The sequence below is a fragment of the Eurosta solidaginis genome, chromosome 4 (genome assembly GCF_040869045.1).
Source record: "Eurosta solidaginis isolate ZX-2024a chromosome 4, ASM4086904v1, whole genome shotgun sequence".
Taxonomy (NCBI): domain Eukaryota; kingdom Metazoa; phylum Arthropoda; class Insecta; order Diptera; family Tephritidae; genus Eurosta; species Eurosta solidaginis.
In genome coordinates this window covers 45,151,275-45,166,455 of record NC_090322.1, presented here as the reverse complement: position 1 = coordinate 45,166,455, position 15,181 = coordinate 45,151,275, and the positions used below count along the sequence as shown (strand labels likewise).

Here is a 15,181-nt window from a genome sequence, read left to right as displayed (position 1 = left end):
TTATTTGACATCCTTATTTATTTCTGACAAGTGAAAATTTTGTTTTTAGTTTCAAAATTTTGTGCATAAAAACACAACTAAATTCAAAATGTAAATTGTGTGTGCAAATGAGTTTTCAATAAGTGTACATTTTTCAGTTTTTCATAGTTAAGGAATTGGCCTCCAGATTCTTGTGTTACACAAATATAGTGAACTTGGGTACAGAAATTCAAATTAAAAATTTTTTTCTGCTTTTTACACTTAAAGGAGTAACCCTCCTTAATAAATTAAACTTTTAATGAAAATCAATAACTCTGAACTGAACTTTTCGCCATGATATAAAATTAAAATGCTGTGGAACAGGAGCAACACTTTTGTGACTACATAAACCCTGTTTCAATCTTATACGTCTCTGCACAGAACCCTAATTGACCGTTTTCAACTGAAACAACAATTGCAACCCAGATTTTCCCGTTATGCTCACTTCATGGCGGAACGACACAAGGTGGCAGCATGGAACAGCTGATTATAAACTTTTTTTATTTGATACATCAACTTCCGCCGCAGTACGATTTTGACATTTGTCCATCGAATTTACAAAAACAAAGTACATGGGATTTTTATTTATGTTTGTAGGTATGTCACCATGCTGCCACCTTGTATCGTTCTGCCATGGCTCACTTAAGCGAATGCCTGTCAGAAAGAAGTCAGCACCTTGTACTTGTACACTATCATTGTAAACTTTACCAAGTAGCGCAACTAACAGCTGATCGCTCAAAATTTGCACACATACACAAACATCACTAATGGCCATATTACGGAAATCTTAGGGAAATTGAAGTTAAATTTTTAAACAGACATAAAATGTTATAATTTTGGAATATATAGCATCTAGGACACCTTAATTGCAGTAATTGAAAGAAAATGTTTGCTTATACTCAAGTATTTAATTATTTTTTCTAAATTTATCTTTAATATTGATGCAATGATTGATCCAATGCAACTCTGGTCTTCCTACTGTTCTTCATTTCACCCAATTCGAGTGCCAATTTTCACGGCCTGCGAGTGCCTTCCACTCTATTCGCAACATAACCTCGAATTAAGCTGCCAAACTATATAGTAAACAATGTACACTATGGGTTGCCGGTGTTTGAAGAGATGCGTTGGTCCATTTTGTTCAAACTTTCATATAAGTTGCGTATATGTCACGTGGTTATTACATAGGTTTGGTGGCGATCGGCGCACAAATGCTATGGTCTTGAGATCAAAACGTGGTCCTGGGTAATCCTGGGATGAGTTTGTATAATATGGGTATCAAATGAAAGCTGTTTATGAGTACTTTGATACGGTGTATTTTTCGTACCCCTTGGTGACTAGGGTCTCGAGATATAGGCAAAAAAAAAAGGACCCAGGTACCCCTAGAATGTGTGTGTAATATGGATATCAAATGAAAGCTGTTGCTGAGAGCTTCAAAGTAATTTTCATTGTGATATTCGATTTAGTCGCATCAACCTGGCAAAACTGCAATAAATATGCATGCGAAGCCGAAATAAAGACATGAATTAATAATACTAACATACCTATTTACATACTTCCTATTCGATTTGCTTGAATTTTGGTATATAAATTTGCCTATATTAGTATTTACGATCCTTTTTTCCGACCAGAGATAGCCTGGGACTGGGATTAGAACTAGGACTGGCACTGAGACTCGGAGTGGAACTGAGACTCGGAATGGGACTGGAACAAAATGTATACCACCCTCTGGGACTGGCAATAAGGGATGAAGAAGAATGAGAAGAAGAGAGAGGAGAAACGAGAGAAGAAGGAGATTGAGAAAGTGATAAAATGAGACGAAAATAGAGATAGATGAAGCGAAAAGAAGGAGAAAGGAGTGAATAAAAGGATTAGGAAAAAGTGAAGAGGGGGAGGGTAGAGTTAGACGGAAAAAGCTTATTAAAATGTATGCAGATAGACAACTTGGGGCAGAACAACGTCTGCCGGGTCTGCTAGTCAATTATAAGAAGAATAAACAGCGCACTGTATGGAGCAACTTAATGAAGACCACACTCCTGCCTTAATGCTGCCAGTTAATTTAAATATTACAGTTAGCTGGTCGTAGAATAAGCAGATACTTTGCCGAAATAACTTTCGCTATCTCGGACGGTTAAAAGAGCAGCGAGAGCTCCTTTTCAAGGTGACGTATTATTGTAGATGTAGTGGGCGAAGAAGGTGGCGCTGACGATGAAAATACCAGTGTGCTCCTATAGTTTGCACATGCGTCTGATGGGAGGTCGGGCTGATAATTTTACATGAGTAATGAGGTACCCGGGTACTCAGGTGTCGGGATCCAACTGCCGGGTATTACTTGAGTACCAAAAACCTCAGGCACCCGAGCATTACGCAAAATCTGTGATCAATGTAGTTTCGACAAATTGTTTGGGCCTTTCTGAATAAAGATAACGGTATGTATTTGTAAATTAATCCGAGCATGAGTTATTAGGGAGTACCATAAAGTTGGGATAATATCCGGCTATCCAATTACCCGGTGTAGGGTTATCTACTTTGTAAAATATACTTTAATTTTGTAAATTATTTTTTATGTTATAATACTTTTAATCTTATTTCAAAATGAAAATGTTCTAGTTAGATATTTTTAAAATTTGTAAAAAGTGAAAATAATAAATAATACATAGAATAAATTTATTTAAATATATAGTTTAACACTATATATTTATGGCGATCCTTCCATCGAACCAAAGGAATTTTATTAAAGCTATTTTTCGTGTTATTTATTAACAAATTTTCCTAAAAACCCATCCATCCGTGACGACAACATACGAGGAATTCATTTTATCAAAATAAAGATCGCGGTGATGTGCGCCTGAATTGGAATGTGTGGCCATCGAGTCGAATCGATGCGGGACGCTTGGTTGTGCCATTAACACCGCCTATACAATATTCGATGATGTAACACATATATGTATATGACTCGCTTGCGTTCAAATCAATTAATCAACTTTTTTGGAATACTTATTTGTTTCACGTGTGCTTATTGTGCTTTATTGCTCACAACTACTGAAATCGCTAAAGAAAACCTTATCCTTTACTTTGTATTAATTATATTAGCTGTTACAATTTTATCTCCTAATGTATGGACAACGATATTATCACGTTATATTTGGATTTTACATTCAATCTCAATATCAATTTATGATTTTAACTCCAACATCTACCTGCCCTCAACATTTGGTGAGCTATTTTGTTCAAAATATTCTTTTTTAATAAATTTCGTTGTTAAATCTTTCGTTGAACCAATTTATAAACAAAATATTCAATATATATTTTAATACAAATTATTGATAAAATTGTTAAATATATACAAAAATGTAATTAGTTTTTCTAAATTATAGTTTCGTTAAGTACATTTTAATTATGTACACTCCTTCTCCAGTTTATTTTCAAAAATATTTATATACAATCATTATCATTTTACAACAACGACATACAAACTCCACAATACAAATAGATTCATATCTAAATGATAACCTCATTTTCAATCGAAAATTACACAAAACACTACAAAACAAAGCAATAACTTTGATTTTTACAATAAAATAAAAAAAAAAATTTTTACAATTTTAAAAAATCTCTAAAGATTTCTTAAAATAATTTTATCGACATATTTTGTATATATGAATTATTTCATATTGAAATTAAAATCATATAAAAACTCAATATTAAACTCATTAACATGACACGAATCATGGACAATTTCATATCACCCTCAAACGAATTAAGGAATCAACTTTTCATTCCTTATCAACAACTTGGACATACATTATGCAGAGTACAATTATATATTGAACATATATTCTGCATAATACAAGTTTTTAATTTTTGAGTAATTGTGCACACAGAGTTGCCATCTACTATCATTCAACCTCATTCTAGGTTCTTCAAACATATTATAATTCACAATATTTAACAAACAGCTTTTAAATTATTTTTAACCTCAACAACATAGCAATAATACACCCAAACATTAATATACATAAAATATTAATACAATAAGTAAACAATAACAACAACTAAAAATAAACTATCAAGTACATCGAATCATCAACAGATTGAGTACTTATATCAATACCAACATAAACTTACAACACAATTAACACAAAAATACATTTCTCAAATTTCTGCCAATTTAAAACAAAAAAATACCATATATCTACAACACAAAATTCAAACATTTTTCAAACTACAACACAAAACTCTTACAATAATCAATATACACTGTAAATTAACATTAAAAAAATAAATATTTCGTTTCACTGCAGGGGGAGTATATGTAGGGTTATCTACTTTGTAAAATATACTTTAATTTTGTAAATTATTTTTTATGTTATAATACTTTTAATCTTATTTAAAAATGAAAATGTTCTAGTTAGATATTTTTAAATTTGTAAAAAGTGAAAATAATAAATAATACATAGAATAAATTTATTTAAATATATAGTTTAAAACTATACCCGGTAACCAGGGCATTACCAAAATTACTCAGGCAGCCGGATCCAATACGATCATTTCAGTTTGCCATGTCGGGCGGAGCATCGAATCGTGCGACTGCAACATCATATGGCGAACGTCTCGCTGCCCCATCTGAGATTCGCCCCAAAGCACAAAAACAACAACCCCTTATCTACGTGGCTAAAAATTAAAGAATGTTGAACCTTAATAAAAAATTCACACAAGTATGAAACTTTCTAAACGTCATTCACCATCAAATAACCTACGGGTAAACTGACCATCAGTATAAAGATGTGTTTAAGGCTAAAACCAGGTAAGGTCATTCAGTCATAAACTATTTGAAGGTTTTCTGATGGACCGCATTACCATGTGTAATCTAACACTATTTTCGCAGACCGAGGTAGATAAGTTTCAATTTGGTGTGGGATCCGGGGGTAGTTCTTTATAACATTAATCTACGCACTACCGACGTTGCATTGTACAAGCGCTTGCAATGTACATACAAGCACTACCTCTGCCACTAGGTACATAACACCACTTCTACTTGTATATAAAACTAAATGCGCAACCACATGAAAATTTCAACCGATTTTTTGCTTATAACTGTTGACAAAAATAATTTCGGATTCTAAAAACGGAGATCGAGGCACGTGTTTTGATACCACCTTTGATAATTTTCGATAAAAATTAGGTAGTGCACCGTCTTCTAAAACGTTACCATTTTCGATTCCGGATTCTAAAACTCGAGGTCGAGACGCGTGTTTTGATACCACCTTTGATAAAAATTAGGTGGTGGACCGTCTAGTAATAAAGCGCCAAATACACGACACGAACATTTCCGCGAACATTTCCGTTATGTCAAGTTTCTGCGACCTTTTCTGTCGTGTATGGTGGTGTTTGCCAGTTCGCGCAAATGTTCGCCAAAAATCAAAATATTTTAATTTTTGGCGAACATTTGCGCGAACTGTTCGTGCGTGTATGGCGAAATAGCTCATAATCGTAGTAATTTCTGAACGGAACAGACGTGCGCGGAAAAGTAAAATGGACAATAAAAAATTTCTGAGTGAATTTATTGAAATGTATAACAAGTAAAAAGCGAAGATTATTGTCATCATCATCATCATCATCATCCTCCTCAACTCCTATTGGAGCATAGGGCCTCGACCACCGACTTAAATCTTATTCTGTTAGGTGCAGTTCTTGTGATGTCATTCCACGTATATCCTGCGTCTTCGAGTTCTTTATCCACAGTTCTGCGCCAAGTTTTCGCAGGTGCACCAGGTCGTCGGCTTCCTTGTGGATTCCATCGCAATGCTTGTCTGGCTATATTTACTGGAGGTCTTCTGAGAGTGTGACCAATCCACGACCATTTACGCTTGGTTATTTCTGTGGTAGCCTTAGGTTGATTTGTTCTAGACCATAAGTCGTCATTTGAAATTCTTTCCGGCCATCGAATTTTCAGGATTCGGCGCAGACATTTATTAATAAAAACTTGTAAACGTTTCTGAATTGAAGTTGAGCTTTTCCACGTCTCGCAAGCATAAAACAGTACTGATTTAACATTCGAATTAAACAGTCGAAGCTTCGTTTTTAAAGATATTTGGCTGGACCTCCACACGTTTTCCAGTTGCCCAAAAACCATTCTTGCTTTGTTTATGCGAGACTGAACGTCCTCATCTGCACCGCTCTTATTTGAGACAATACTACCAAGATAAACAACGGACTCTACACCTTCGATTTAATTTTCGTCAACCGTAAGCGTCAATGGCCTTGATGAAATACTATAGCCGCATCTTATGACTTTGGTTTTCGCTGTATTGATGCTTAGTCCGGCCTCCTTTGCATGTGTGTTGACAGCTTCTAAATTGTGTTGAAGGTCAGTACTTCTGTGGCTTAGCAGACAGACATCGTCTGCATATTCTAAATCCCCTAGCTGAGTGAAAGGCGTCCACTGTACACCGTGTCCACCATTTTCTGCGTTCCTCATAATCTCGTCTAATGCCAAGATAAACAAGAGCGGCGAGAGTATGCATCCCTGTCGCACCCCGCTTTTAATTTCGAAGGGTTCTGAGAGGCGCCCATCGTGACTGACCCGGCACTTAAATTCGGCATACATTGCCTTTATAATGTTGATTATTTTATTGGGCATCCCTCGTTTTCGTAGTATTTCCCAAATATATTTCCTGTCGAGACTATCAAAAGCCTTTTTAAAGTCGATAAAAAGTAAATAAGCTGATGTTCTGTATTCACAGCATTGTTCAACAATGATTCGGACGGTATTTATTAGATCAACACAGGATCGGTTTTGTCTAAAGCCAAACTGATTTTCTCTTAGAGTTCCATACACCGCCTCTTGAATTCGGGACAGTAAGATCGTGGAGAACACTTTGCTAGGAATCGAGAGTAAGGTGACACCTCTGTAGTTGTTACAATCAGAGGTATCTCCCTTTTTTGCGACTTTTACAAGTATGCCTTCATTCCACTGACGAGGGTAGGATTCTTCTTCCCATACCTAACGGAAGATTGAAAGTAAGGTTTCAGCTGCGGTATCTGGATCTGCTATGAGGTATTCAGCATATATGTCATCAGTTCCTGGGGCCTTGCCCTTTTTTAAGGACTTGATTGCTGAAATTATTTCATTTTTCGTAGGGGCCGCGCTGTTTACCCCATTGAAGTGGGGTTGGTTGTTGTAGTTTGCAGCAATAGTGTTGGAATTTAAGGTCGCTTCACCTACAGGATTATTTAATACTTTCTTGAAGTGTTCCACCCATACACTCATTTGTTGTTCGCTTTCAGTAATAAGATTATTGTAATAGAATTAAAAAGAACAATGATTATGCGACTTTAATCGAAAAATTAAAAGAAGTAGATCCTGATGCCACAAAGGATACAGTTTTAAAAAAATAAGTAGTTTGCGGGCGCAATACCGGCGTGAATCAAAAAAAAAGAGAGATAGTTTGAAGTCTGGTGCTGGTGCTGAGGATGAATATGTTCCTACTCTTTGGTGCTATGATTTGCTATGCTTTTTGAAAGATCAAGAAGAACCTTTGGCAGGCGTTACCACAATGCAGGATGAAAATACAAACAGATTTGAGGTAAGAAAAAAAGACAAAATTTTATTGTTTCTTTTTTTTTGTGAACACAAACATTCATTTTGTTTTTATTCCGTAAATGATTCACTTTCTTATATATTGTTCTGCCACGGAACTGCTCCCACTGTATTAAAATAATTACAATATTTTTCTCGAGTAGCTTTTGCTAAATTGGATGCATTCTTTGCACTTGAAGCTTGAAGAGCTGTAAGCCCATGGTCATTATGCCAATCGGCGTATTCTATCGCTCCGGGATCTGTTTCTTCAACATCGAATCCACCTTCAAAATACGTCTCCTCATTTTGCCTCCGTAAAAAGTTATGCAAGTAGCAACAGGTTAACACAATTTTCGTGACTTTTTCTGGTGATAAATTAATAGTTTGTAGGAGAATTCTAAATCTTGATGCTAAAATGCCAAAACAGTTTTCAACAATTCTTCTCGCCCGAGAAAGCCTGTAGTTAAAAATTATTTCTTCTTCCTTGAGTGTATTGTGGCTAAATGGCTTCATGATATTTTCTAACAGGGGAAAAGCATCGTCAGCTACGAATACAAATGGTAGTTTTTCTTCGCAGTTTGGAAGCGGCTGAGGGTCAGGAATTTTCAATGTTTTATTTTTTAGAGATGAAAAAAATTTTGTTTCGCTAAAAAGACCGGCATCAAACGCTCTTCCATTTGTGCCAACATCCACCATCAGAAATTCGTAATTAGCATTAACCACTGCCATTAAAATGTTGGAAAATTTTTTTTTATAATTATAATAAAAAGATCCAGATCCAGGTGGCTTTGTTATATTGACGTGTTTTCCATCAATTGCGCCTATACAATTTGGGAAGTTCCAGCGTGCATCAAAATTTTTCGCTTCTACCTTCCAATCTTTTTCTGTTTGTGGAAGCTGAAAAGTAATGAAAAACTTATAAATCTTTCTTTTTAGGAATTCACTGTTCGACCAAGCAAAAGAAAAGTTTCTGCAGAAGATACACTTATTAAAATTGCATGCGAGAGACTTGCCAACAGCAGCGAACCCACAGAAGGTGACTCCTTGGCTCAATCGTGGGCTTCGCAATATAGTGAAATAGAGGCCTCCCAGAAAACGATTGCGCGAAAAATCATATCAGATGTTTTATTTCAAGGTTGCTTGGGAGCATTGGAATTCAGACACGCGATTCAAATCCAAAATTTTTTTTAACCCAAGTCAAATATTAACACCAAATGTCATTCCGCAATACCCAATGCGCACGTCTACGCAACTTAACTACGCGGTGCCCAAACACATGCAGAATTATACAATAAGAGTTCCGACTCCTTTAAGTAGCGGCTCGTCCATAAACAGTAGTAGAATGTCACCTCAAGTCACACAAAACGTACGAATCGTTGAAGATACATCATCCATTAATTCGAGCTCGGTAGAAAACTTACAAAATTTCTTTGAATCGTTTGAAACGGACGAATAATTTATTTTTATTTTTACTTCAAAAAACCAATAATTTTCAGACACACATATGTACACATGAAACTTTTCTTGTTTAGTCGAAAACAAATAATTTAATCAATAAATAATTACCTTAATAAAATCTTTCAATTGACTTATTATGGCATCACAAGTCTCTGTAACCATTTTCCCAATCGTTTGGGGCGCAATTGCTGTCAAAAATTTTAAGTCTTCAAAGCTATTGCCACTAGCTAGAAAGCGCAAAGTTAAAGCAAGGCGGTGATGAGGGGGAATCGCTTCTCTCATTATTGTATCCCGTTTCGTTATGAGTGGCAAAATTGTTTGTAAAAGTTGGTCAAATGTTGCCTTGCTCATACGAACGTAATTTTTAAAATCATTTTGTGACGTGAATTTCAGTTCTTTAATATGCTCACTTAGTCCAAGAACTGCTCGTTTTTTAAACCATTCTTTGCACCTTAAAATAATTTTATCGACATATTTTGTATATATCAATTATTTCATATTGAAATTAAAATCATATAAAAACTCAATATTAAACTCATTAACATGACACGAATCATGGACAATTTCATATCACCCTCAAACGAATTAAGGAATCAACTTTTCATTCCTTATCAACAACTTGGACATACATTATGCAGAGTAAAATTATATATTGAACATATATTCTGCATAATACAAGTTTTTAATTTTTGAGTAATTGTGCACACAGAGTTGCCATCTACTATCATTCAACCTCATTCTAGGTTCTTCAAACATATTATAATTCACAATATTTAACAAACAGCTTTTAAATTATTTTTAACCTCAACAACATAGCAATAATACACCCAAACATTAATATACATAAAATATTAATACAATAAGTAAACAATAACAACAACTAAAAATAAACTATCAAGTACATCGAATCATCAACAGATTGAGTACTTATATCAATACCAACATAAACTTATAACACAATTAACACAAAAATACATTTCTCAAATTTCTGACAATTTAAAACAAAAAAATACCATATATCTACAACACAAAATTCAAACATTTTTCAAACTACAACACAAAACTCTTACAATAATCAATATACACTGTAAATTAACATTAAAAAAATAAATATTTCGTTTCACTGGAGGGGGAGTATATGTAGGGTTATCTACTTTGTAAAATATACTTTAATTTTGTAATTTATTTTTTATGTTATAATACTTTTAATCTTATTTAAAAATGAAAATGTTCTAGTTAGATATTTTTAAAATTTGTAAAAAGTGAAAATAATAAAAAATACATAGAATAAATTTATTTAAATATATAGTTTAAAACTATACCCGGTAACCAGGGCATTACCAAAATTACTCAGGCAGCCGGATCCAATACGATCATTTCAGTTTGCCATGTCGGGCGGAGCATCGAATCGGGCGACTGCAACATCATATGGCGAACGTCTCGCTGCCTCATCTGAGATTCGCCCCAAAGCACAAAAACAACAACCCCTTATCTACGTGGCTAAAAATTAAAGAATGTTGAACCTTAATAAAAAATTCACACAAGTATGAAACTTTCTAAACGTCATTCACCATCAAATAACCTACGGGTAAACTGGCCATCAGTATAAAGATGTGTTTAAGGCTAAAGGGCGAATTAATGGTGACTTATAACCATAAAGCCATAACCAGATAAATCAGCTGATCGAACCTAGCTTATGGAAAGGAATGTAATCATTTAATGGTGCCATACCATAACGCTAACGCCATAGCCAATCAATTGGTTTTTAGTTTCTCGCCATATCCATAACCTAAAAATATTTGAGTTGGTGAATTTAATAACTTTTTTTAGATTTGCTTCATTGTTTTGGATACGTTATGACTAAGAGACTTATTTTTTGTGGAATATGTTTGTAATTTTTTGCGTTTTCATCATTTTTATGAAATTTTCACGATTTTTAGGTTAAGGCACCATTAATCGATCACATTGAGATTGTTATGGATATGGGTATGGTTACGACTATGGCGTTAGGGTTAAGGAAGTTTAATTTGGCTTTAAAACCAGGTAAGGTCATTCAGTCATAAACTATTTGAAGGTTTTCTGATGGACCGCATTACCATGTGTAATCTAACACTATTTCTCGCAGACCGAGGTAGATAAGTTTCAATTTGGTGTGGGATCCGGGGGTAGTTCTTTATAGCATTAATCTACGCACTACCGACGTTGCATTGTACAAGCGCTTGCAATGTACATACAAGCACTACCTCTGCCACTAGGTACATAACACCACTTCTACTTGTATATAAAACTAAATGCGCAACCACATGAAAATTTCAACCGATTTTTTGCTTATAACTGTTGACAAAAATAATTTCGGATTCTAAAAACGAAGATCGAGGCACGTGTTTTGATACCACCTTTGATAATTTTCGATAAAAATTAGGTAGTGCACCGTCTTCTAAAACGTTACCATTTTCGATTCCGGATTCTAAAACCCGAGGTCGAGACGCGTGTTTTGATACCACCTTTGATAAAAATTAGGTGGTGCACCGTCTAGTAATAAAGCGCCAAATACACGACACGAACATTTCCGCGAACATTTCCGTTATGTCAAGTTTCTCCGATCTTTTCTGTCGTGTATGGTGGTGTTTGCCAGTTCGCGCAAATGTTCGCCAAAAATCAAAATATTTTAATTTTTGGCGAACATTTGCGCGAACTGTTCGTGCGTGTATGGCGAAATAGCTCATAATCGTAGTAATTTCTGAACGGAACAGACGTGCGCGGAAAAGTAAAATGGACAATAAAAAATTTCTGAGTGAATTTATTGAAATGTATAACAAGTAAAAAGCGAAGATTATTGTCATCATCATCATCATCATCATCCTCCTCAACTCCTATTGGAGCATAGGGCCTCGACCACCGACTTAAATCTTATTCTGTTAGGTGCAGTTCTTGTGATGTCATTCCACGTATATCCTGCGTCTTCGAGTTCTTTATCCACAGTTCTGCGCCAAGTTTTCGCAGGTGCACCAGGTCGTCGGCTTCCTTGTGGATTCCATCGCAATGCTTGTCTGGCTATATTTACTGGAGGTCTTCTGAGAGTGTGACCAATCCACGACCATTTACGCTTGGTTATTTCTGTGGTAGCCTTAGGTTGATTTGTTCTAGACCATAAGTCGTCATTTGAAATTCTTTCCGGCCATCGAATTTTCAGGATTCGGCGCAGACATTTATTAATAAAAACTTGTAAACGTTTCTGAACTGAAGTTGAGCTTTTCCACGTCTCGCAAGCATAAAACAGTACTGATTTAACATTCGAATTAAACAGTCGAAGCTTCGTTTTTAAAGATATTTGGCTGGACCTCCACACGTTTTCCAGTTGCCCAAAAACCATTCTTGCTTTGTTTATGCGAGACTGAACGTCCTCATCTGCACCGCTCTTATTTGAGACAATACTACCAAGATAAACAACGGACTCTACACCTTCGATTTAATTTTCGTCAACCGTAAGCGTCAATGGCCTTGATGAAATACTATAGCCGCATCTTATGACTTTGGTTTTCGCTGTATTGATGCTTAGTCCGGCCTCCTTTGCATGTGTGTTGACAGCTTCTAAATTGTGTTGAAGGTCAGTACTTCTGTGGCTTAGCAGACAGACATCGTCTGCATATTCTAAATCCCCTAGCTGAGTGAAAGGCGTCCACTGTACACCGTGTCCACCATTTTCTGCGTTCCTCATAATCTCGTCTAATGCCAAGATAAACAAGAGCGGCGAGAGTATGCATCCCTGTCGCACCCCGCTTTTAATTTCGAAGGGTTCTGAGAGGCGCCCATCGTGACTGACCCGGCACTTAAATTCGGCATACATTGCCTTTATAATGTTGATTATTTTATTGGGCATCCCTCGTTTTCGTAGTATTTCCCAAATATATTTCCTGTCGAGACTATCAAAAGCCTTTTTAAAGTCGATAAAAAGTAAATAAGCTGATGTTCTGTATTCACAGCATTGTTCAACAATGATTCGGACGGTATTTATTAGATCAACACAGGATCGGTTTTGTCTAAAGCCAAACTGATTTTCTCTTAGAGTTCCATACACCGCCTCTTTAATTCGGGACAGCAAGATCGTGGAGAACACTTTGCTAGGAATCGAGAGTAAGGTGATACCTCTGTAGTTGTTACAATCAGAGGTATCTCCCTTTTTTGCGACTTTTACAAGTATGCCTTCATTCCACTGACGAGGGTAGGATTCTTCTTCCCATACCTGACGGAAGATTGGAAGTAAGGTTTCAGCTGCGGTATCTGGATCTGCTATGAGGTCTTCAGCATATATGTCATCAGTTCCTGGGGCCTTGCCCTTTTTTAAGGACTTGATTGCTGAAATTATTTCATTTTTTTTGCACCGAATTCTTTTTTTGCGATCTTCTATCTTTTTTATAAGCTTTTATTTAGTTTCACTTTTGTTGTCTGTAATGGAATCTTGCAAGTTAAATTTGATACACTTCCCGGTGTCCGATTGAGCTGAAATTTTGCACACATGTATAACTCCGATGACAATGCAATATTAATTTGTTAGAATTCGATAAATTAATCGATAACACAGTTATCGGTAAAGATTTGTATTTACTTTGGCATAACAGCCTAAGTCCCATACAAACCCGCCGGTACCTATCCGTGGATTGTGATATTTGGACGTGGTGAATCACGCGTGTCACGCGTGGTGAATCTCAACGCTTACGAAAAGCGGAGACACAACCCTCTGTTGTATTTCTGTGTATAACCAACATAGCTGAATTTTTAAGGCTGTTTAACTCTGTAATCTTTTCTGTAATTTATTTTGCTTTTGGAAAAATTACCAATTTGAAAAAAGCTGGCTGAAAAATATTGGCATAACAGCTGAAGTTAAATCAAGAATGGAAAATTTGAGCCGAAGTGGCAATTTCGCGCGTCCGTTGAACGAAATATTGACAATCTGCTGATCATCGCTAGGAAATTAGCGACATTCCATCAACTAAGCAGCACTTTAGCAATACTACTGTTATTATTTGGCCGCTCAAACACACATATATTAATTGTGCATTAAATCTAAAATATACAAATACACCATAATAATTTACACGGCCAAAGCCATAATAATTTACACGGGTCATCAATTCTTTCTCTGATTCAAAATCTGAACTACCAGCGCTACCACCAACAGCTCAGTGTCATCATTGCCAGTAGCGCCAATAACACCAAACTCGTGCCTGACACACAAAAGTCGTTTCACTCAATAGCGCAAGTGAAATATACTACGCACTCACTACTAAGTAGCGTCAAAATTCGCTTGGAGTCATTTCGTCAATGAGCACCCATTGAGCTGGCACCGCATTGGCGCTGGCGCCATGCAATTTACATCACTAAAATTGCGCGAATGCCCAGGCTCATGACTTCAATACTTATATTTACTATGCTTTAAACCTTGAATACACCTCTGAAGTTGGTGCGCATAAAATGTGTACTAATAAATTCCAATCCGCATTATACGCAGATGTAACTGAAATATGTGTTTTTGTTTCACCTCCTTTACTTATATTTAAAGCTTTTCTAAGAACAAGCTTCTATTACTTGTTAATAAAACGAACTAAAAAGTAAAAAATAAAATTAAAGAAAAAAAACTTTTTTAAAAATAAGCTTTTATTATTTTGGTTAATAAAATTAACTAAAAAGTAAACAATAAATTGACTCTAAAGAAATATAACACTTTATAAGTTCATTGTAAGATTAAACGATAATTAGGCTTTTTCGTCTGCGACAAAAAAATTCTATATTGTACATAATTATATATTTTTAACATTAAAACTTTACACCTAAATTATTAAATCTTACAGTTTATATCACAGTCCTAATTGTTCTAATAAAAGCGTGTTACATTGCGATAGCAAGAAAATGAGATCCTAAATGTTCTTAATTATACCATCAAAATTTAACACGTTTTTTATTAGAACAATTAGGACTGTGATATAAACTGTAAGATTTAATAATTTAGGTGTAAAGTTTTAATGTTAAAAATATATAATTATGTACAATATAGAATTTTTTTGTCGCAGACGAAAAAGCCTAATTATCGTTTAATCTTACAATGAACTTATAAAGTGTTATATTTCT

At 35.3% G+C, this 15,181-nt stretch overlaps 1 protein-coding gene across 1 annotated transcript; it reads right to left on the bottom strand.

Moving 5' to 3' along the window:
• Positions 1 to 7,616: 7,616 nt before the first annotated feature.
• On the bottom strand, positions 7,617 to 9,467 carry LOC137247866 (uncharacterized). Its single transcript, XM_067778799.1, has 2 exons — positions 9,164 to 9,467; positions 7,617 to 8,494 (listed from the first exon to the last, which is right to left on the bottom strand). Exons 1-2 carry the CDS (start codon positions 9,404 to 9,406, stop codon positions 7,694 to 7,696), a joined length of 1,044 nt encoding a protein of 347 aa, XP_067634900.1. The 5' UTR covers positions 9,407 to 9,467; the 3' UTR covers positions 7,617 to 7,693.
• Between the last annotated feature and the right edge of the window lie 5,714 nt (positions 9,468 to 15,181).

Excerpts from the sequence above, each read along its gene's own strand:
- LOC137247866 (XM_067778799.1), bottom strand. The coding sequence starts at position 9,406 with ATGAGCAAGGCAACATTTGACCAACTTTTACAAACAATTTTGCCACTC. Across the intron at positions 8,495-9,163 it reads AATTGAAAGATTTTATTAAG|CTTCCACAAACAGAAAAAGA; the intron begins GTAATTATTTAT and ends ATTACTTTTCAG.